At 43.3% G+C, this 23,629-nt stretch overlaps 1 protein-coding gene across 1 annotated transcript in view; it reads left to right on the top strand.

Annotated features, from left to right (window-relative positions):
* Positions 1-562: 562 nt before the first annotated feature.
* Positions 563-23,629, top strand: part of LOC144755252 (disintegrin and metalloproteinase domain-containing protein 9-like) — a 929,123-nt gene continuing 906,056 nt past the window's right edge. Inside the window, exon 1 of the mRNA XM_078643994.1 lies at positions 563-650. Within this exon, the coding sequence (XP_078500120.1) occupies positions 587-650 (64 nt within the window). The 5' untranslated portion in view covers positions 563-586. The remainder of the gene's footprint in view (positions 651-23,629) is intronic.

Raw genomic sequence — 23,629 nt, forward strand, 5'->3', positions numbered from 1 at the left:
CCGTACAATGTGCCTGCTGGGGGTAGCAGCAGTGTTTATACTCAGCACACATGCCTTTGCAGCTGAACACTGGCGGGAGACTGCCTAGCAGCTCACTCCTACCAGAGGTCCATTCAAAGCTATGACCATTGTTCACCAGTCAGTCGGGCAGCACTCCTGATTTCTGGCCAGGCAGGTTTTAGTGGCATGTAACATCCACAGTCACGTGATTCGCCCACAAATGTATGCTGATGATAACCAAAACTAGACCTGCAGCCACAATGTGAAACATTAATTTTCTCTTTCAGTACACTGCCTCTCGGCTCCAGGAAGTCATGGGATAGTCGCACACACCGGGGCCTGAGTCACTGTCCTGAGGCACACACCTACCTCCGAATCTCACTACCTGCGGGACAGGTTTGGCCTGCGAGGTATTCCTTCCTCGTTCTTGTGCGGCGAGCGCAGAGTGCGTGCTTGCACGCCCCTTCCCCAGGTACGGCTCAGGCAGCCTGCTCGGACGGATTCTTTCCTTCTCCGGGGGTGCGCCTGAACAGCGAGAGCAGCAGCCCAGGGGCCGCAGAGAGCCTCGGCGCTGAGGGGCTCAGTCATGGCCGGCCCGCTCCTGGTGCTGGGACTCATTGCCCTGTGTGGGCAGACTGCTCTTTGGTGTGGTGAGTAGCCTTATGTGGGCACACTTGCTTATTGTTGAGTATTGTCACCTGTAGGGAGCAGACTATTGCTGGGCATGCCACCTTGCTGATTGTTGATGTGTGGGAGCAGATTATTATTCGGTATGTCACCTTGTTGGTGCTGATTTGCTTTTTTTTGAATTTATCAGCTTGTTGGTGCGGACTTGTTTTCGTTGCATATGCGGCCTTTTGGGGTATATTTGTTACGTGACTAGGTAAAATGCCAGATCTACTGTATGGCCTGACATACCATTGGTTGCTTCAAATAGGCAGACCTTTATAACGCATGGCAGTTTGCCCCACAAGGACAGACGCATCTGTGGCTGCATAGGTGGTTTTATGGGCACACACTTGCCTATCCTTAGTTGAGTGATCATATTAACACAGGCTCGTCTGCTGCTCGGTAAGTCGCCTTCTGTGATGAAGACTTGTCTAGGGTTCGTTTACGCAAGTTGCTTTACTTGGGAGCACTTATCTATGGTTTGGTAGGTCTCTTTAGGTAGGCAGACTTGCCTTTGGGTGGATAATGCACTCAGTCATAAACCTTCCATGTGTTGGCCACCAAGCACTGGCAGCAAATGTCCTTTCTGCACCTGCCCTCTGTGGTCTCCGGCTTTACTCCCTGCTTCCTCCTCCCTAGAGGCTGCAGCTTGGGACGGAGCCTCCGAGCCTTGGCAGCTGCAGAATGAAGCAGGTTTCGGTGGCGGCGCAAATGTTTCATGAGCGGTGGGCACTGCCATGAAATTGAGGGCCACAAGTCACACTGTGTTAGCCGAAAAGAAGTTATTTTCTACTCCTTCGCTCAATTTTGTGTGTTCAGCTAAAGCTCTTCCGGGAGTCTGGTATTCTTCACCCTGTTGAGACTATCAGCGATCACAAACAGGGCCGCCTTCTGAAAAGAGCTTCATCAGAGAGGCTTCATGGAGAGATAACCCCACTCACAGTGCCATGAAGATAGCCACGTTGACTGCCAGTGAAGAGAGATGGGTCTCGGCGAGGTGCTGCTATGTGCAGGCTTTGTCTAACATGAGGTTCTGCTGTATGTCCGTTGGCCTTAGCGAGGCTATCTGCTCTGTGTAGTGTTTTCTAACAGCGAGGCGCTGCTGTACTTCGGCTGTTTTGCCTGTGGCTGGGGCGCATGTATGATGCGTGTTCGTCTTGTCAGTGATGCTCCGCTCTGTGTATAGTGTCTTCTGACAGCGAGGCTCTGCTCTGCTCTTAGTGCCAATATCGGCAAACACTCCCCCTCCCCCCATACAGCATTCTCCTAGAGCAATAACCAGACAAGACACTTTTTTTGTGGAGAAAATTGCTGCAGGTTTTATGGAGCCAGAGGGGGATGATCGCGGTGCTCCCCGCTCACCTGCCCATCCACAGCTCAGGCTCACGACAGATGGAAACCCGGTAGTGCCGCTCCGAGCAGAGAGAAACCCAGCTGTACTCGCTGGCTCACCCTTCACCCCCAGACACACACAAAGCCACGCAAGTTAGGAACCAGGCCAGCGCCGAACGGCCTGGCCGAGAACCGGGCATCACCAGGAACATGAGGCCTTAGACGGGTGACGACGGCCTGTGCCCCCAAGAGCTGACCTTCCTCCCCCCCCCCCCCAACAACGGCGGATCCCCGCCTCGGCAATGGCCGGATCAAGCAGTCCCGTCCGAGGAAAACTGGTTGGGTGGGAGGCACGCACTCACCAAGTACCGCTCCTGGAGGTCTGGGGGACACCTAAACGGCTTTGGAGTAGTGGACAAAGAGGGTGCCTAGAGGGCGGGGAGAGTTATATGTGCCTCCTCCCCCGCCCCCACTCTCACCGGAAGTGACGCGGCCACCTGGACCACAGAGGGTCCCAAACACTGGGAGGCACTTGTGGCACAAAATAGGCCGCCGTTTTAGTGGGTCTCCTTCGTGGACCCCGTGCAGCCTGCAATGCACAGTGGTCCAAGCAGGCCCTGCTGGCGGACGCGCTCTTTCTCCGGGCCTCTTTCTTGCATTCAGTGCTTTCTGTCAGTGTCTCTCTTTTGTATTCACCATTTTTCATACAGTTTATTGCTCTATGTGGCTGTTCTCAGTGGGGCTGCAGGGTTGTTCTTGTAGTGATGTTCTTTTTACACCCGTACAATGTTCTCTTTCTGTGAGGATTTGTGGTGTGCAGTTTCTTGTGGTATTGAGGCTCTGATGGATGTCGAGTGGCCTTGTCAGTGGGGCTCTGTATACAGACCGATGCTTCTCGTTCAGTGAGGATGTGTTGTGTGTGTGTGTGTGTGTGCATGGGGATGCTTCTCTAGCAGTGAGCTCCTGTAGGTGGTCTGTTCTTGCTCCGGCATCATTCAGATAGAGGTCTGTAGCTACTCCCGCGCGATCTGCTGATGCGCTTCCCCGCATATCCCTCCCCAAGACAGCAGTGAGCTTACACAATGCCCTGATCAGTCTCTTACAACATTATCCAGGGTGAAAATATTGTAACCACCCGTACATGCTCTGGGGGACAACCCAGAGGGTCAGGTCAGGTGGCAGGGTGCTCCCCTATGCAGACTTTGTTCAGCTCTCCTCCCATGCTGAGCCCTGCACCCCATCTCAACAGCAGCGTTGAAAGGAGAGGTGCGGGCTGCCCCACAGCGTGCCCAGATAACCTCCAAGGAGCTATGATGGAGAGCGAGCGATAATGTGGCATGTGTGTGTGTTCTAAGTGTGGGGTTTGACAACACAGCTGAGCCCCATTGCTTGCTTGGAGTGGGATTTGAGTTTGTCCCTTTCAACCATTGGCTCCGGTCGACCAGCCTTTTTCAGCCATTAGCTTAAGACTACTTTGTCATTCATGTCTTGGCTCAGCCTAGTGTAGAAATCATACAGAGTAGCTTTGCCACTGCTTGTTTATTGGCGCGTTGACTGTGCGCTAAAAGATTCACTGTACAAATAAAGCATGGTCAAATTGTTCATTCTTTTTTTTTTTTTTTTTTTTTTTTTTTATTTAAAAAAACTTTTATTGGCATATAAAAAAAAAACATACAAAAATATATATATATAGGTGGAGCGTACAATAGCGGTTTTTTCTATAACAGTCCATTTGTGGATGCGCGCTCTTATCGTTTGTTTTCCCTCAATTACAAGAAGGGAAGAAAGAGAAAAAGAGAGAAAGGGGGGGGGGGTTTACTGGGGTTTCCTCAGGTGGTCATCGAGTGGGCGCCACATGTGTAGTTTGGCGTTGTGTTCTTTCGAGAAGTTGCCTGTGATGTTGTCTGCTCCTCTCAGGAAAGTGACCCAATTAATCCATGTTTTAAAGTTCGCTTTGGCTGTGTTCTTCCAGTTCGTTAGGATTATTTTAAGGGCTGCTGTGAGGAGTATGTCTAGGAGTTCTCTCTCTTCTCTACTTTTTAGGTTCGCGGTTAGGTGTTCTGTCGCCAGGCTTACGAAGCTGATTGTTAGGTCGGTTTTGAGCATATCGTTCAAGAAGGTGTTGATCTGTGTCCAGAACCTCTTGACTTTCACGCAGGTGAAAATGAGGTGTTCAAGGGTGCCTTCTTCTTTCTGGCAGTTCCAGCATTTGCTTGATTCTGCGATGCCGACCTTGTGGAGCTTGGATGGCGTCCAGTAGGCCCTGTGGAGTAGCCAATACTTTGTTTGCGCTAGTTGTGGGGTGACTTTGTTTGTTGTCGCTGAGCTCCACATTTTTGCCCGTTCTATTTCATTCAGTTGCCTGCCCAGGAGCGTCTCCCATGCGTTAGTGGCTTTCTTGTTCTGTGCCAGCGTGGAGGGGCTTAGGAACTTGTATATCTTTGCAGTTTGGTGACCTGCTGAGTTGAGGAGTTGCAGGTACTTGATGATGCCTGGCTCCCCTCTGCGTAAGTTCGCTTTCGTTATTGCTGTCTTGATCTTTAGGAAGTTGTAGAGCTCTTGGTTTGGGAGGTCGTGTAGCTGCTGTAGGTTCTGGAACGTCAGCGGCCCTTGCTTGGTTTCTGTCTGGTTGGGGAGGCTAATGCCTTTCTCGATCCATATGTCATTGTGCAATGTCGCTCCATGATAGGTTACTTTTGTGTTGAACCAGATAGATTCCCATGCTGTGCTTTTCAGCTTCTGCGCCATGCGTCTGTCTACTTTCATCAGTGCCTCCTTCGTGTGTTTCAGTATGGCGTTTCATTCTTTTAAAGTGGAGATCTGTATTAGCAGTTCCTTCCTGGGATTGGAAATTGAAAGCATGTGGTCACCTGACAATAGGGACACTCTTAGTGGGGAATTGGGGAGTGCCTTTGCTACAGTATGTGACAGCTTTCTTTACTGTTTATTTGTAAAGCCAATAGGGGTAATGTGGGGGGATTGTTGGAGGACATTATGCTTGTTGTACAAAGAAAATCCCATGACAACTTAAGATACAAAAATTATAGACCTGGAAGATAGGTCCCCTCCTCTGAAAAAGCTGCATTAGCAATGTTAAGCTGCGCCCTCAAAGAAAAGTGTTATGAAAAGGAATCAAAGCATGTAGTTAGCCTTGTAAGTTTTCAACTTAAAATACATGTATGCCAAAATAGTGCATAGAATATACTTTTGAAAAAGAGCCTTCAATTCAGTTGCATGATTAAGATATCTTGGGTCCACGTGTTCCATTCCAGCAACATGCTATCAGGACAGCAAAGGAAAATAAATGAACATGAAAAGAAGATACGTGACCAGCACTTTTTATTTCGTGATAAGCCAAGACATCCAAACTGCACACACTTTCTAAACAAGAAGCCATAACTTATCAGTTAAAATCAAATAACAATCTCGCGCCCTCAATTAAAAGATATGTTATGTCACATTATAAGTCTAGGAAAAGGACTACTTACTGCCCCATCATTAAAATCTAATGTGTAACCATCCACAAATTGCCATGGCCTTCATGGACAACCTATTCAATCAATATCATATCTTAAAAACACGTGAAAGCCAATTGCTAAAGAAGGCTTACTCAAAGTCCATTCCTTACTCGTTATTTCTCTCTGTACTTTTCTGAAGAATTGATGAGATGTGGTCTTCCACTCAATTTACGTCTGTGGCTTGAATTAAAAAGATGCATCAGCTGCGTATGCAGATAATGTGCAAAGTGTGCTGGCAGCAAAGATTTTACAAAGTGAAATATAACAAGGGCACAAACATTTTTCTCTGAGTGATGCATACATGGTTTAATAGTTCTGTTTTTTGTTTCTCTTCTCTACATGTCCATTTTGATGTAATATCGGCCTAGTGGTAAACCACCAAATCTCTTTATTCTTTAACATACCAGGTAAAACCAATAGGTTATTGCCATATTTTTTTGTAACCAAACAGAGGGACCAGGAGTGCTTGTAGGTCCAGCAAAAGAATGAAGTATTTCTACAAGAATATGCAGTTCCCTTTAGTGAAAAGAGAGAAAATGTGAGGTCGTTCAAGAATTAGGGAGTCGGATTCCTCAGGAGCAAGAGCCCTCACACACCCATATGGGTGTCATGCTCCTCGTTGGGCTGGCTGTACAATGACTGATGGGCGCCCGCAAGGTTTGCCGTATGTGAAGTGTTGGTTTGGGGCTACTCGTGTAGATTGGTGTAAAAAATATCTTTGTGTGCAAAGTGCGTATTAAAATAGACTAAAGGGATTTTAATAGGCGAGTCCACTTGTCTAATTAAAAACGTGGTGGCTATTAAAAGAAACAATAATCAGTGATTGCTCAGAGGGTCAATATGTTTCTTGCCGATTGTAAGTTGCTGATGATCATTGGCAATTTGTGAGGACCAATTTTCTTTAATCTACACAGTGGTTGGAATCTGAGGTTGTGTAATTCCAAATATTACCAATCACAAGCTACCTAGATTGGTATAGGTAGATGCCTTCATGTAATGGTTTCTAAAAAAACAACCTGTAATGGAGATTAAAATCATAAATCATGCCACCTGCATAGCACCAAGTAGCTAGAGACATAGTGTCATTGTGGTGCGACATGCATAACTCTGGGCAACATGCCACTATTGGTGTAAGTGCAATTTGCACTGTGCAAAACAAACCAGACATTTTGAAACACTTTAAACAAACAAGGGACAGACCAGTAGGTAAGCACAAACACATAGATTTCAGACACTGGGCCACAGTTGGCAAATTCACCCACTTTAGGTAGCTGTAATACCTTCTTGAGTGTGAGTAGAGTTAACAGTGATTTAGAGTGCTGGAATACAGAAATAAGGGCATGTTATTGTGTGGCACTGCATAGTAGAGGTTCAAAGGTGGACTCTTTCGGGGGAACATGTAAAGATAACTTTGTGGCAAGACTTACAGAATCGTAGTGTAGAATCCCCAAGACGACCTACCCAATCTCTGCTGCCTCGAAAGTGGAGGAGCAAGCGGGAGGACTGTCTTAAATACCATTACCCCATGAGTGATAAGTTTCAGATGGACTTTGCTGTGTAACACAGTATAACTAGACCGTATATATTGTCTGTGATTATGTGCAAATACAGGCGCCATCTTGTGGGGGATGGTGGCTGGTCAGAAGTCGATGCGGATCCTCGTAATAGGTGACAAAGAATGGTATGTATTGAAGGTCCTGCCTTTTGAGATCTTCCAAAAAGGACACTGGTGATAGCCCGAAGAGTACTTGCAGGGTGCGCCCTTTGAGTAGGAGACGATGTGGCCTAACGGCTAGAGCGGTCAACCTCGATGCTGGGGAAGCGGGTTCGATTCTCTGCTGGGATGTTCAAGATTTTGTGATTCTGGGCAAATCACTTAATCTCCCTGTACCTAACAAAATTAATGTGTCTATCTGTAACGCAACTGGTGCTCATGTAAAGCGCTCTGATATCTTCGGGTCGAGCATATGCTATATAAAACTACCCCCAAATAAACAAATTAATGTGACAGGAATTGCAGTTAATGCTAGGTATTGAAGCTACACCGACTCTTATAGCGGTCCTGCTAATTAACTAATCATGGATGGTCACATGTATTGCAGACATATCAGGCACCAGGTTCTGCGATCTAGAATGGCCTGAATACTGTTCCAAAATACATGCCCTGGGTGAAAGGTGCTTAGACATAGTGGAGGTCAAAAAAGGCCTGCCCCGTAAGAAGGCAGAACTACATGATATAAAGCCATAATAATACTGGAACAGGTTACACTTTAAAAAAAGAGTTTTATATAGCGTGAACTAGACCCGAAGATATCAGGTATCAGAACGCTTTACATTAGCTTTACATTAGCACCAGTATTTTTACACAAGGACACATTCATTTTGCTAGGCACAGGGAGATTCAGTGATTTTCCCAGAATCACAGAATTCAGGATAATATACAACAAAATCAGCAGGTGCAGAAAAATAAAGCAATATCAAAAATGCAGAACATGCTAAGTCAGAAAACTTCAAATGCCAGTAGAACCAGCTCCAGTGATGCAGTCCACTTTGTAGGGATCAACAATAAACATATTGCTAATCAGGTTTCAGCAGATGATCCAGTCAAAACAGAACAAATGCAGAATAAACATCATTTTTTGGGGGGGGGAAGAGTTTTATATAGCGCGAACTAGACCCGAAGGTATCAGAGCGCTTTACATAAGCACCAGTTACGTTACAGAAGGACACATTTTAATTTTTTTATAGAGTTTTATATAGCACAAACTATATCCGAAGATATCGGGTATCAGAGCGCTTTGCATTAGCACCAGTTTCGTTACACAAGGACACATTCATTTTGCTAGGCACGGGTAGATTAAGTGATTTCCCAGAATCACAGGATGTTGAGCGACCCTGTCGAGACTCGAACCCGGTTCCCTGGTTTCGAGGTGTACCACCCTGGCCGTTAGGCCACATTGATTTGAGCCCAGTGTACTTGCTTGGAAGGGATCTTCTTCGCAACATGAAGTGAGTTCATAACTGCACACCGTATGGTGTTGCAATAGAAACACAAGATGAGGATTCACTTTTCAAAATTAGTGGAGATAACTCCAGAGTTCAGATGTGCCCAGATTTGACAAAAGAAGACGTCCATCCAGATTTAAGACTCACTGTCAGAGAGGAGTAATGGGTATTTTCAGGGAAAGAAGTTGGATTGGTAAAAACAGCAGAACCAGTTAAAATAAAGGTGAAACCAGCTGCAATATCCCCCAGCACTAGACAGTACAGGTTAACTAAAGAGGCTGAAGAGGGAAAGAAACCAGTGAAAGAGAAAATGATTGAACAAGGAATCCTTCAAGAGATTCTTGGCAGTCCATGCAATTATCCTATAATAGGAATTAAGAGACCGAGTGGGAAATGAAGAACTGTTCAAGAACTCCAAAAGATTAATACAATTACGATTCCTTGTTGTCCTCGGGTAACAAATCCATCTGTAATACTGTTCCAAATTCCAGCAGAGGTAGAATGGTACACAGCGATTGACTTGTGCCAACCATTCTTTTCAATATCATTGAATGAGGATTCACAGTTCCCTTTTACATTTCAATTTTTTAATAAAGTTTTTGTGCGGTGTAGAATCCCACAGGGGTATATAGAGAGTCCTTCAATTTTCTTTCAAATTCTTAAAAAGGATTTTGAAAGGGTGAGATTACCATATAATTTAGTTCTAGTCCAGTACATAGATGATCTCTTGTTAACAACCAATACGAAAGAAGATTTTCAAATTTAGGAAGATTGTCAAATTTACTTTCTTGCACTGTTAAATCATTTGACAGAAAATGGGCATAAAGTCCCCCAACAAAAATGCTGTACTGTGAGAAAGAAGTTATCTAACCCGGACACCATTTTGAAAAGGGTGTACGAAACGTCTCAAAAGAAAGCATTTCTTCAATTCTGAAACTGAATCCCCTAAACTCAAAATGAGGTTCGGATGTTTCTGGGAATTGACCCTCTGTAGGTGCCAAAGTGGCAGGCTGATTGTCGGTGTCAGCTTGTTATATGTGTTATACACATGTGGACATCTAGAGGTGTAACTCCTTATACAAAGGTGTGGGCAAAAGGCTATCTTTTTCATAAAATGCCAAATTTGTCTTTTTCATGAGAATTCAGATATGGGTAAATGGAGGCAGTGTCTCCATTCTTACTGACAAGAATAAAATAGAAGAGTGGAGAGGAGAGATGAGGGTAAATTATATATGTAGGTGTCCATACAACATTCATGGAGGTGAGCTAGGAAAGCTCAGTTGTTTATTTCACTCCATGGAATGTCGTAATTTAACCCACTGACATGAGTCAACAGATGGAATATACAACTTTATTCCATCCTAAACAGAGTGTTTGTGTTCATGTGTGGATTTGCTACCAAAACAGTTCACCCGTACATCGTCCGGTGAATGCCCTTCAGTCAGAAAGTGTGTTCTCATTTTGGTACAGATTTTTTTGTAGCGTATGCATTTTGCGATGTTCCATAATTCTCACTTTGACCGATCTGGTGGTCATACAAATATATCTTTTATTGCAGGGGCATGTCACTATGTATATCAATTTTTAGAGTTACAGTTGGTATGTGTTCTCCGTGTCCAATTGCGAGTGCTGTCCAGTCTGACCTCCTTTGTAGTTTCCATAAAGGCAGAGACTGCGTATGAACCACAGAGGAAATGGCCTCTCACTGGGGGTCTATCTCATAGAGGTCATTGTTCTGATCTTATGGGTTTGAGTGGCCTCATATGTACAAGCATATCTTTCAGATTTCAAGTGCAGTTAAAGTCGAATCGGGGTGGTGGAGATGAGAGGTTGCCTATTTGCAGGATCGCCCAATGTTTCCGAATAATTTTACATAGTTTTTTGGAATCAGGTGTAGTAGTGACGCAATTCAATATATCCTCATGTGGCCTCGTGCGGGGCTTCCCTACTGTTAATTCTGTCTCATTTTTTTGCTTTTCTCACACAATGGGGAGGTTGATGAAGTCTTGTGTTGTACTGCAATTGTAGCGTAGCTTTAAAAACTGCCAGTAGGGGAGATTATCCCTATGTGATTTTGGGTGGTCACTGCCGTACAGGAGAAGGCTGTTAGTGTCAGTTGGTTTCTTGTAAGTGGTTGTCTATCGTCTGTCATTAACACAATAGATCAACAGGTCAAGGAAAGGAAGCCCTTTGTCAGAGATGTTTTTGGAAATCGTAAGTAAGAGTTCAGAGTGTTCATCCAGTTGCAAAAGTTCTCACAAGTCATCCATTCTCCTTTCCAGATGATAAGGATGTCATAAATGTATCTGTGCCAAAGAAGGAAGTTGGCACTGTAAGGATTGGTGTTGCAGAAAATCTTTTCCCTCTCAAAGGCAGTCATTTAAAGGCATGCTAGACGTGGGGTAAATGTACTCCCCATAGAAGTCCCCTAGGTCTGCTGGTACAGTTGCTCACCATATTGGGAATTGTTCTCTTATAGGGCCTGGGTGGCAAACTCCATAATGAAACTCACAGAGGCGTATGACATCCACCCGTGTGAGTGTCCTCTCTACCACCTCCAACATTATACCCTGGGAGATATTGGTGTAGAGTGCCTCTACAATGAAGGTAACCAAAGATCTATCTGGAGTGTCATTAGTCTCCCCAAGGAGATTCAAAACAACTCTAGTGTCTTGCAGAAATAATGGTGTTATTTTGACCAATGGTTGCTAGAAATGGTCACAAAATGTTGACAATGGTTTCTGAAGGGAGCCAATCCCTGAACAATTGGTATTCCTGGTGGGGGCTGCACTCCTTTATGAATTCTTGGGAGAATGTAAAAGTATGAGATCCTGGATTGTCTGTTCACCAAAAAGTCTGATTCGTTCTGGCATGCGTGCAAATGTTAATAGGGGCAGATATCATGTATGGAAACCTGAAATGTACCCATATTACCAGTTGCATGCATTTGGAGATTAACAGTGACATTGTTGATATGATGGTATTTAAATGCATCATTGACAAAGTAATACCAGGTATCAACACACAAACATTATGCCTGATTTACACCTACAATATGTGGGTGAAAAATGCAGAGGTAAACAAGCATTGGCACTGCCAGTAGGTTATACCTTTCACAAATGAAAGTGATTTGTATTGATGGGTGATAAGCGTGATGTCCATGATGATAGTGACATGAGTTATGTTAGAGATGTGAAAAGTGTAAGGTATATAAATAGAGATGTGAATAATGTTAACAGGGTGATCAGTGTGAGTATGGAGTGCAAGGTCTGATAAATGTCACTTATGTAAGTGAAAAACCTAATATGAGTAATAATTGGTGTGATTTGTGCAATTGGCGTTAGTGATGTCATATGAGTAGTGCCACCATGTGAGCGATATCTATAGTGTTCCTTGTGTGAGTAGTATAATTTTGTACATTGGGACCCTCTCACAATCTCCATCATGAACTCCGTACACTCGGGAGTACCCACAGTCCCATGCCCCCACCACATATTCAACCTCAGTAGCAAGACAATTGGCGTAGAACTCAAGAAAGTCCTGAGCACCTCCATCACCACAGCCTACTTCCTGAGGACCGCAAACACGCTGAAGTGAGGCCCCTCCTGAAGAAACCAACCTCTGGCTCAGCAGATTTGAAGAATTACTGGCAAATCTCCCCTTTCTCGCAAAGGTTCTCAAAACAGCAATGGAACACCGCAACCTCCTGGACCCCTCTAAATTTGGATTCCCGGCCAACCACAGCACCAAACTTGAGAGGGCCCCCCTGCCAGGTACGTGGAGGGTCCCCTCCGGCCTCAATAGGGAGCTCTCCGGGCCGGAGTACTGTACTGAGGGTTCCCCGGGAGCTTGGGGGCACCCTTGCACAGCGCCGCTGCTTAGGCCTGTGTTACGCCCCTACATCCTGCCAGTGATGGCTCATCAAGGAACACCTGAGCTCTCTATTGTGTGTGGCTGTCTAGGAGCTATACACAAATACAAACTGCCAACTTCCTAAAAGTGCCATTTTCAATTTTTTTTATTGAAAATTAAACTTTCCTATAAGAGGATTTTTCATTACAATTCTAAAGACCCCAAACATGAACTGTGTCCATGTTCCCATTTGGAAGTTACGGCTCATTAAATGTAAAAAGTCAACTCTAATGTTATCCTATGGAAGAGGAAGGTCTTGCAGTAATGTAAGAATTTTTCACTGCCAGGACATGTAAAACTTAAAAGTACGTGCTACAGGGCATTGCACTCTGCCCTGGGGGCTTTTTAGGGCCTACTCTAGAGATGACATAATTGAATCAAAAATGAAGGTTTGGGCCTAGAAAAAGGTTTCTTTGCCAGTTCAAAATGACAGTTATAAACTGCACACATGGGCTGCGATGGCTGGTCTGAGACATGAAATTAAATTAAATTAAATGCAAAAGGAATTCATAAAGTGCGCTACTACCCTAGGGCGTCTAGGAACTAAGACATGTTTAAAGGGCTACTTAAGTAAGTGGCCAAATCTGTGTTGCCAGGCCTCTGGTAACATTTAATTTTCATGCTCTGGGCACATGTAGAACCACTTTACTAGGGATTTATAAGGGAATTAAATATGCCAATTGTGTTAGCCAACTCTACCATGTTAAGAGGCGAGAGCACAAGCATTTTAGCACTGGTTAGTAGTGGTAAAATACATAGAGTCCTAAAGGTCAACAAAAACGAATTCAGAAAACAAGAGGGTGAAAGTAAAATATTTGGGGATGACCCTGCAGAGAGGGCCAAGTCTAACATAAAGTTTTACTGACCTAATTAAATCATTCATTTTTGGCTCAGCTACAACAGCGATCAGTTCGGTACTGCCTTCGGTGCACTTAATGGATCCCTTTGGGACCATTTTTCACCCTGCTGTAGAGTTAAGATGTTTTCCTCTCAACTTCCAGTGTAACCAGATTCATATGTCTCTCATGACTGCTTCCTTCCCCCTTTCTCCACCTGGGTGCATACACTCTTTGTCCCATCATCCACCCTATTCTAATTGAACTGATTTTTATAGGCCTCCCCATGTATTCATCATACCCCTTGATGTGTACCCTTCTCCCTCAGTCTGTGGCATCTTCATTCACCGTATGCTTTTTGATATGTGTGTGTATTACGGGATTGGGTTTGTTCTCACCCTGGACGTGCTCTTGAACAACCGTTATTATTTTGTTCTAATAATCCTTGATGACATAAGGCTCCGATGTGTGCTCTGGTTACACACTTCATACCAATGATGAGCCAATAGCCTTCCATGGGTGGAAACACCATTGATAAAAAGAAGCTTTAAAGACTTTCTGTTAAGATTGTTGTTGTGGCAGAGATCTAAAGAATTGACTTCTAAAGACTTTATTAATAGTGCTTCCCTCTGGAACTACTTGTATATAGTCTATTGCCATTCTATTTATGGAGATCACTTTTTCGGACTGTCTTCTATTCACCAGCACCGTGTGCTCACTTTCACTTCACTTTGAGCACATATTTACTTTGGTCAAATAATAGTTTTACACCTGCTTTGAAAATACAGAGTCTGATTTTAACAGTTATTTGTGTATACTTGGGTTTTATTTGGTTGTCTTGTCATTCACCTTTCTGGATATATTGAATAGCATTCAAATTATTAATTAATTTGTTGAAATGACTCGTTGATGGACGCTATTGTTTTTGATAGTCAGCCTAAGCTAAGGCCTATGTGTGGCTCCTGTGGTTTACTGCTGCCACTTGCTAATGAGAGCGCCCTGGATCTATTGATGGTAAAGGTAATGTTGTCACCTCCGGCCAAGATGGAGGTGTGAGGTGTGTGAGACGGATTCTGATAGTGAAGTACAGCAGCTACACGCCTTCCCAAAGCAGAGCGCTGAGAGGGAGGGGTTGAACATACAAAGAGAAAGTGAAGGTAGTTTCTTTGCACACATCAGTTGAGAGGAGGCAGTCACCTCATTGTTACCGAACAGCAGTCTCGACAGTACAGAATACGGGTACGTACAAGAGCACTTTTATAGTACTCCATTACGTACACGTACACTTTGTGACCAATTAGCCCGACAACAGCCTTCTGTGCATTTTTACTAATAGGTAGTTAGATGTTCCGGTGTCGAGTCAAAAAATCCTTTTGTAAATCGGTCCTTTACATATTTGCCTGTCGGTGCGATAAATGGCATTATTGTTTTATCGCCTGATAAAGTGTACAGCCCCTAATGGAAAACTGAGAGAGTAAAGAAATCTGATGCTTTTTAGTTCATTTCTTCAAGATAATTACAGGTGCATTCGTGTAATTGCCACCTGCGTTGGAAATTTTTGCCTGGGAACTCTACCTTTGTTTTGCTTTCTTTGTGGACATCAACACACCATGCTGTCATAACTACCTAACAGCAACCTTCATTTAGGGTGCACATAATTATATACTTTAAGTATTCGGTTGAGGGGACAATCGCTTCTATAAAATATAACATGGAATCTTCCTTCGTATTAGTATTGTCAGTTCCCTCAATGGAAACACCTCTCCATCTTATTTCTATCTGTTTTGTAAGTAATTTGCTCTCAGATTCGGGCCGGAAATGTAGTCTGCATATCTTGCAGTGGCAAAGAGAAAAGTAAGTATTATTTTTTCTATTATAACCTAGGTTCTCTAAATTGTGACGCATGCACACCAGAAACTTGTATGATCATCTAAGGACCAAAGGCAAACAAAAATCAAGTGAAAACAAACATTAGTAAAGTGAGTAGGTCTCGTCTCAGTGCTCAATTTTCAGGGGCGGCTCCTGCACGTGGGCGTCGGAGCATCGCCCCACTGCTTTCTCGCACTGCGAGAAGTAGAAACGTAAAATGGTATAAATACCTTTTAACGTTTCTGTTTCTCGCCTTGCGAGAAAGCAGAAGAAGGATATGCCTGTTTGGGGGAGGGCGGGTCGGGAGGAGTGGCTAGCCCAATGTTATGGGCGCTGACTGTTTGGGCGGCCCCCGGGCCGACCAAACCAGTCATAGCACTCTCCGTTTTCTTCATGTAGGCTGCTATGCAGCTTGAATGAACAAAATGGCCTCCTGCTCTCTGCTCACAGGAAGCAGAATCAGGCAGCTTCCCCCTTTTCCCCTAAGCCAATCACAATGCTGCAATAGTAGCGTTCTGATTGGCTAGGACACCGTCCTTACAGGCATCAAGGGCTAAACATTTTGTTTCTGGCATCCCCAAAGAAGGCTTCCCGGTCTAATACTCTAAAAAATGTAAAATACCAATAATAGAAAATATATAACAAATATAGTATTCCAACTGTTTTTTTGTTAGTACAATGCAGCTAATATAATAATACAAATAATGTTCTACATGTACTAAGTACTAAGTAAAGTGCAAGTGCAAAAGCCAATATGGTTCTGGTTTATTAAAAAAAAATGTCAAACCTTCCTTTCTTCTTATCAAACTTACTCCAAACAGGTACCTACTAACACTGAAAATCACAGTTTGAGATGTATCAGTTCTCAGTATTCTTTCTGCCTCATAGGAGGATCTTATACCCAGTAACCGGCTAATGGGTTTGATCCATTTTCTTCTATATTTTATTTAAGCTGGGCAGAAGAACAATAAATGTACAACATTTTCTTTTACACACGTTTGACACAATAGAAATACACAACACTCAGAACTTTTGTCCCCTCGTTTCTGGATACATTTTGATATATTCGAATTTGTCTGTAATACACCGTATTGGAATTTCAAATATAAGGACTTTGCTAACTGTGGCTGCACCTCGTCTAAAAAAGACTCGAAATTCCAAGTTGGTTTCATTAAGAGGAACCGTGTAGTTAGAATACCTGTGGCTGAGCTATGAAACAAGCTGTCTTGAATGTAAGCCCAAAAAGTTCGCTTTAGTAGTTTTTTTTCAAGCCATAGACAATCGAGCGGGTTCCTCCCGAAAATACTTAAGTCCTTATTTGTGAAACCAACAATAAACATTCTTCAGCCATGGCAAACCTGTACCATTTTTGAGCCTTAGAATTTTCTCTAGCCCTTCTTTGTAGTGGACGAGTTTTACGGTTGACCACAGTCGCACCCATAACAATAATAGTCGTAAAATTGCCTGGTAGTCTGGACGGCGTATATTTAGGTCCATTACAATAGGTATTAGCGGTGTGCACATTGGAAGACATAATCATTTTCTAAAACATGTATTTTCTCCCACCATGAAGGTGTTGTTACTTGAGGGACCCCATAGCTCTGCCCCATATAGAGATGCCGATTGTGCCCTATACTTATATACCTCGAGGGCAGGGTATACCGCTTTAGACAAACTGCTCTCGTGTTTCTTTACAATTGGTAGAGCGTTTTGGAGTAAAATAGTCTTACTTTTCTCCATTTGCAGTTTCCAAGTCATTTTGGTATCCAAAGTAATACCTAGATCGTTAAAATTATGCACATACTCTAGCTTCTGATTCTTGACAGTTAGGTTATTTTTAAAGGACTTGTGTGGATTAATGGCCATATATTTTGTTTTACTAGCATTTATTTCTAGACCCTTAGCCTCATAGTATACCCCAAAAGTATCTATTAAGCACTGTAAACCTTTGTGCGTTTGGGAAATTAAAATGGTGTAATCCGCAAATAAAAGCTCAGGTACTGGCACTCCCCCTAATTTGGGAAAATCATGTTCGCAGCCCAATCACTAGTCAGGAATAACATTTACATATAATGAAAATAGGGTGGGTGCCAGCACACATCATTGTCTTACGCCCCTGTTTACCTGAATTGGTTCAGTAAGCTCACCCCTTGGACCCCATCTAACCCTTGCAGAGTTGTCTTCATGCAGTCTTATTATTTGCAAGAGTATTTCAACCGGTACCCCTTGGTTTTTTAGGGATTTCCAAAGGAGATTTCTAGAGATGAGGTCGAAAGCAGCCTTTGAGTCAAAAAAGGCGATATATAGATGACCCTTCTTGAATACTGTGTATTTCCAACTCATACAGAGGAATCTAAAGACCTGGTCAATTGTGCTAGTTTTGGCTCTAAAGCCAGCCTGGTATTTTGATAAAATGTTATTCTCCTCAATCCAATCATTTAATGTTTTAAAAAATTGCAGAGCAAATATTTTCTGTAAAACATCTATTAAACTATTCAGTTGATAATGCGAGGGGTCTTGGCGATTACCTTTTTTAAAAATAGTCGTGATTTCAACCCCTTTCCATGATTCTGTTATAAGTGCACCTGTGGCGACTGAAATGCATAAAAGATTGATCTAGGGGCCCCAAACTTCTTTATCATGTTTCCATAGATCTCCTGGTATCTTATCCGGTCCTGGAGCCTTCCCCGATTTTACTGCATCTATTGCTGCCAATGTTTCATCCAAACTAAAATATAAAGGAGCTATAATTGGGGTTGTTATACAGTCTTGTAGACTGAAATCTATGTCACACATAGATGCCCAATATAGGCGAGAAAAGTGGCTTACCCAAGTTTTCGCATCTAGAAAGAGATCCTTACTGCATCTTCCCATTTTGTTACCTTTTGATATCAGGCGCCAAAAGCCAGAGTGATCTTTGGTTTTGGCTGCACTAATTAGTTCAGTCCGAATATTATCATTCCAGTTTTCTTAGTTTGGATTAATAATCTCTTGTATTTATTCCTTTTCTCCCTTAAAATCCGGACATTTTTAACCTTTGTTGCCAAAATAAGTTCCTTTTTTGGCTCCGACACTCTTTATTGTACCAGGGATTATCCTAATTACTTACATCTGTTGTCCCCTTTTTACATTTTTTGGGAATCCTACTTAATATAGGTGTCAGGGCTTCTACCAGTACATGATGTATATTCATAATTGGGATCTCTGAAGCAGACAAATCTGCATACGGGAAAATAGTCTCCGTGAACATATCATAGATCTGCTTCATGGCCACTTCATTTCCCCCTATAGAGGGCCATTTTAACACTCTACGATTATTACTAATTAATGGTTCAATATTGCTACCATTGGTGTCTCCGTTCCTCAAAGGGACAAGATGGAAAAGATAGGCCGCAAGTGTCAAACATAGGGGAAAATGATCACTCTCAGATCTACCATCAATTACCAAGTCATGTACAGTTGACCATAGGCCAATGGATACCAATATATAATCTATGCAACTCTTAGAATTGCTCCTGCTAAACATGGCAGCATTCGGTCTGTCAGAAGCCAGTCGACCTTTACACGCTCGAAGTCCATGTCCCGGGACCAGTCTTATTAGCTGTGCAACGGCACAAGTACAGGGTTCTACCGGACTACTTTCCAGCATGGGAATATTATTAGCCATATCTTCTTCCTCGAAGATATTTTCAACTCCCGCCACAGGCTCGAATTTCCGATTAAAATCACCCCCCACAATTACCAATGCCCTTCGGTTGATTGAACATAAAAATTGGTCTAACTTCAATAACCACAGATTCTTTGCTCGGAATGCTAGGTCTGTTATATTTACTATATACAGTTCTTTTTTTTCAGGTGTTAGGATATTTACTCCCACTATGTCCTGGGTTAAAAAATCCACCTGGATTATATCAATACCTAGGGTAACTTTTAACCAAATAGTGAGACCTCCTGAGGGCCTCCCTCTAGCCGAAGGAGTAGCAGTGACACTATCAGCCTGATTCATGTACATGCCGTTTTGCGTGTCCCTAATAGCGAATCATAGCGACTCGCTATTGAGGACACGCAAAACGGCATTCATGTAGGAATTGCTAATAAAATAGCGATTCCTACATGTTCTCTATTTGCGAGTAGCAATTTGCTACTCGCAAATACTCCCCATTCATTCCTATGGGCCAAGAGGCCCATAGGAATGAATGGGGAGTATCCCTCATTTGCGAGTTGCAATTTGCTACTCGCAAATGAGATAGCGATTTTAAGGGTGCCAGGGGTGTCCAAAGGACGCCCTGTAGCACCCCTAAAATGCAAATTTGAACAGGTGTTGCGCACACACATGTCCAAAGGACATGTGTGTGCGCAACATGCAACTTAGAAAAATGCTTTAAAAAGCATTTTTCTGAGTTTTTGCTATTTACCGACAGGTCTGACCTCTCGGTAAATAGCGGCCCCAATAGTCCAAAATAGCTATTTTGTTTTGTGTCATGAATAGCATTTGAGGAATCTCTATTAGAGATTCCTTAAATGCCATTCCACGCAAATATGCGAATTCTTACATAGCGATTTTTGCATTTGGTATCATGAATACCAAATGCAAAAATCGCACTCGCAAAGGGCCAGATTCTCAGAATCTGGCCCTTTTGCGAGCGCTAATGGCTACATGAATCAGGCTGTATATGTTTTAAATTTTACTTTGTCAGGCGCTTCCAAAGCCCATGTTTCCTGTAGTAAAATAATTTCACTTTGCCCGATATATTCCTGCTACACCACGTCCCCTTGATTTCTTTTCAGCCCGCAATATTCCAAGATGTCAAACTTATCTCTGTTTGACATACCTCCCTGATTTGGATATTAAGCACTCCTTCCATTTAATTTCTTGCTCCTTGCGCTTTCTGCCAATCATCAACAAAATTAGAGTTATAGTTAGAATTGAAAATGTCCCTTCCATTATTCTGCAGTGGATAAGTAGCTTCAGCTATTACCTCATTCTTATCAGGCAAGGATAATGGCAGTGCGTCTAGGATACCACATTCTGTAACATTCTCCCAGTCATTTAAAATACATATTTGATCCTGATGGCTGGTCCTCATATAAAATCTTCCTGCATCCTCTTTTAAGGTGCTTGAATCAATACCTACATCTGTGACAATATTGACAACTTGACCATTGGCAAAAGAGGTAGATGACAAAACCTGTATACTATCCACAGAAACCACTTCTTGTTGTAATATGTGTACTTGTCAGTCTTGGGCATCCAAATCTGGCATGACCTGTTAAACATGGAAATTGGAGTAGGTTTGTTTACAAGAGGCCCAGCCGGAGGTTTATAGAAGTATCCCAAAGGGAGGGCACAGATATTAATATTTGAGCTACAAGTTGACTCACAGTAGTTTAATAAATAGCAAATCATCTGTGGCTTGCGAAAGTTAATCACAATGCAGTCGCCATTAATACACTTAGGAGATTTGCCGCCTCATCCCACTCTACGAACCATTAGAATCTCCTTTGTATCCGAAGGGTGGAACTTTTTATGTTTTGTCAGCCAGTCTGTGGTTTTATTAAGTAAATAAACCCACATCTCTCTCTGATCCTCGCTAAGGGCAGGTACACCAGCCAAAATTAAAACATAAGGGCATAAAGCTGGGGGTAAGCTCAACACATCTACATTGGGTTTCAAACGATTACTAGTTAAATCAACTCTTGGAACCTTAATTGAGGTACTCTGTACTGTTCCTGGAGCTAAACATTTAGTATTAGTATTTTGTGTGCCTACACATGTCAGCCCTTTAAGTACATCTTGCATTCTACCTTCAGTACCATTGGGAGTAAGATTTGTCATATGATTTTCTTTGGTTTTCCCATCTGGATTTACAGATAGACTACTATCCATCATTAGTCTTGAATCTTTTCTTTATACTCCATTTGGATGCTTGCCCACCTTAACACAACTTAGGTTTTTTATGGCAGTCTCCACTTGCTTCAGTTTTTCCCATAAAAGGGCAAAATTATTTTTTCATGGACATGGGCTAGCACTACACCTAATACAGACTCATCAGCAGTGGCAAAAGTTTCAGTCATAGCATCCATGCTATTAGCATCTCTTGGTACTGAGGGTAATGGGAACACATCAGTCTGAGTGCCAACAGAATTACTTTTCGATGAATCAACTTTTACATTATTAGCACAGTACTTCTAGTACAACAGGTGACGGAGAGTTTAAGTCTGCCACAGAAGGGGGAAGCGGCCCGTTTATAGGCGTAGTGGGCAGGCATGTATGTGCAGAATCCCCCGGTCTAGATCCGTGAATACCCAATGTTGATCGTCTCTGGAGAATAGATGGATCCAGGGAAAGAAGCCGTTCAGTTATTTCTATTTCATGCGTCAATAATGACTGCCCTAACTAGAAATGCGTCCAAAGTACCCACAACTCCCTTACGCTTATCCATATTGAGTTACAGGGACTAATTACCAATGAAGAAGCCCACAGACGACCAAATTTAAATGGTAAATCGCAAACAATGTACCACGATGTCTCTCCTGAACCGATCAGACAGCAGTCGAACAAGGCAGCATGTGGTATGAAGAGTTGGCGGGACCCGAAGTGTAGGAGCCAGCGACCGCTTTTGGAGCGCCTCCTGGCGCTTCCTAGTGACGCAGGTGGTCGTTCACCACTTCAGGAATGCTGGGTAGTGTAGTTCCATCTTGCCGCGTTGGTGTAGGAGCGGGCGGGAGCAGTGAAACCCAGGCATTGCTATCCCTCCTGGACCGAGCAGACAGCAGGCGAACAAGGCAGTGTGTGGAATGAAGAGTTGATGGGACCCGAAGTGCAGGAGCCCGCGACCGCTTTTGAAGCACCTCCTGGCGCTTCCTGGTGACGCAGGTGGTTGTGCGCCATCTCAGGAATGCTGGGTAGTGTAGTTCCCTCTTGCCGTGTTGGTGTAGGAGCGATGCGGGAGCAGTGAAACCCAGGCGTTGTGGTCTCCTCTGAACCAAGCAGACATCAGGCGAACAAGGCAGCATGTGGAATGAAGAGTTGCCGGGACCCCACAAGGTTATATATAAAAATAGCCTTAGGTTTTTTATGGCAGTATTCCCTTGATTCAGTTTTTACCCATAAAAGAGCAAAATTCTTTTTGACCAAATCATGGACATGGGCTAGCACTACATCTCATACAGACTCATCAGCAGTGGCAAAAGTTTGTCATAGCATCCACGCAATTAGCATCTCTTGGTACAGAGGGTAATGGGACCACATAAGTCTGAGTGCCAACTGGAACTACTTTCGATGAATCAACTTTTACATTATTAGCACAGTTAATCATCAGAGATCCCTTAGGGTTTTTAACCTGTTGTACACCACCCCTCCTTTCGTTTTGTTGGAGGTTCTGCCACCTTCCTTGCGTCTGGATAATAGAAACCTGTGTCCTAGTATCTCTACGGGATACTTCTAGTACAACAGGTGGCAGAGAGTTTAAATCTGGCACAGAAGGGGTAAGCGGCCCGTTTATAGGCGTAGTGGGCAGGCATGTATGTGCAGAATCCCCCGGTCTAGATCCAGGAATACCCAATGATGATCGTCTCTGGAGAATAGATGAATCCAGGGAAAGACGCCGTTCAGTTATTTCTATTTCATGTGTCAATAATGACTGCCCTAACTAGAAATGCGTCCAAAGTACCCACAACTCCCTTACGCTTATCCATATTGGGTTACAGGGACTAATTAACAAAGAAGCCCACAGACAACCAAATGTATATGGTATCACAAACAATGTACCACAATACCTTCGCACCCTGATTTGTTACCAAATCGATGTCCCGATGGATCCAGATTTTAGGGAGGTGGCCCAGCCCAGCCTCATCCGGGCTCTGACAGGCTTTTGAAGCACCTTCTGGTGCTTCCTAGTTATGCAGGTGGTCTTGTGCCATGTCAGGAATGCTGAGTAGTGTAGTTCCCTCTTGCCGCATTGGTGTAGGAGCAGGCGGGAGCAGTGAAACCCAGGCGTTGCGGTCTGTCCTGGACCAAGCAGACAGCAGGTGAACAAGGCAGCATGTAGAATGAAGAGTTGGCGGACCCCACAAGGTTATATATATAAATAGCCTTTGTATTATCATAAACACATTAGAATACTAATCACACAATATACACTGTGCCAACTGGCACTAGGCAATATTGACAGGGGATTATATACTCCTGACAGGGCCAATTGGGCCACTGTCAGAACCATCAAAAGCACAAATAGTAGATGTAGAACACAACCAGTAATTACTGGTAAGCACCGTACTCCGCATTATATCCTGCAAAACAAATCATATTATGCACAGTATCAAAGCAGGCGTAAACTACATTTTGCGCCAACCTCATAAGCCTAAACATATTAGACCATAACCTCCTAATCATAAATCACATTAGAGGCATAAATCACAGTAGAGAATAACCTCACAAGCATAAACCACAGGATGCAAATAACCTCATACATAAACCACATTTGA

The sequence above is a fragment of the Lissotriton helveticus genome, chromosome 5_1, assembly GCF_964261635.1.
Source record: "Lissotriton helveticus chromosome 5_1, aLisHel1.1, whole genome shotgun sequence".
NCBI lineage: Eukaryota > Metazoa > Chordata > Amphibia > Caudata > Salamandridae > Lissotriton > Lissotriton helveticus.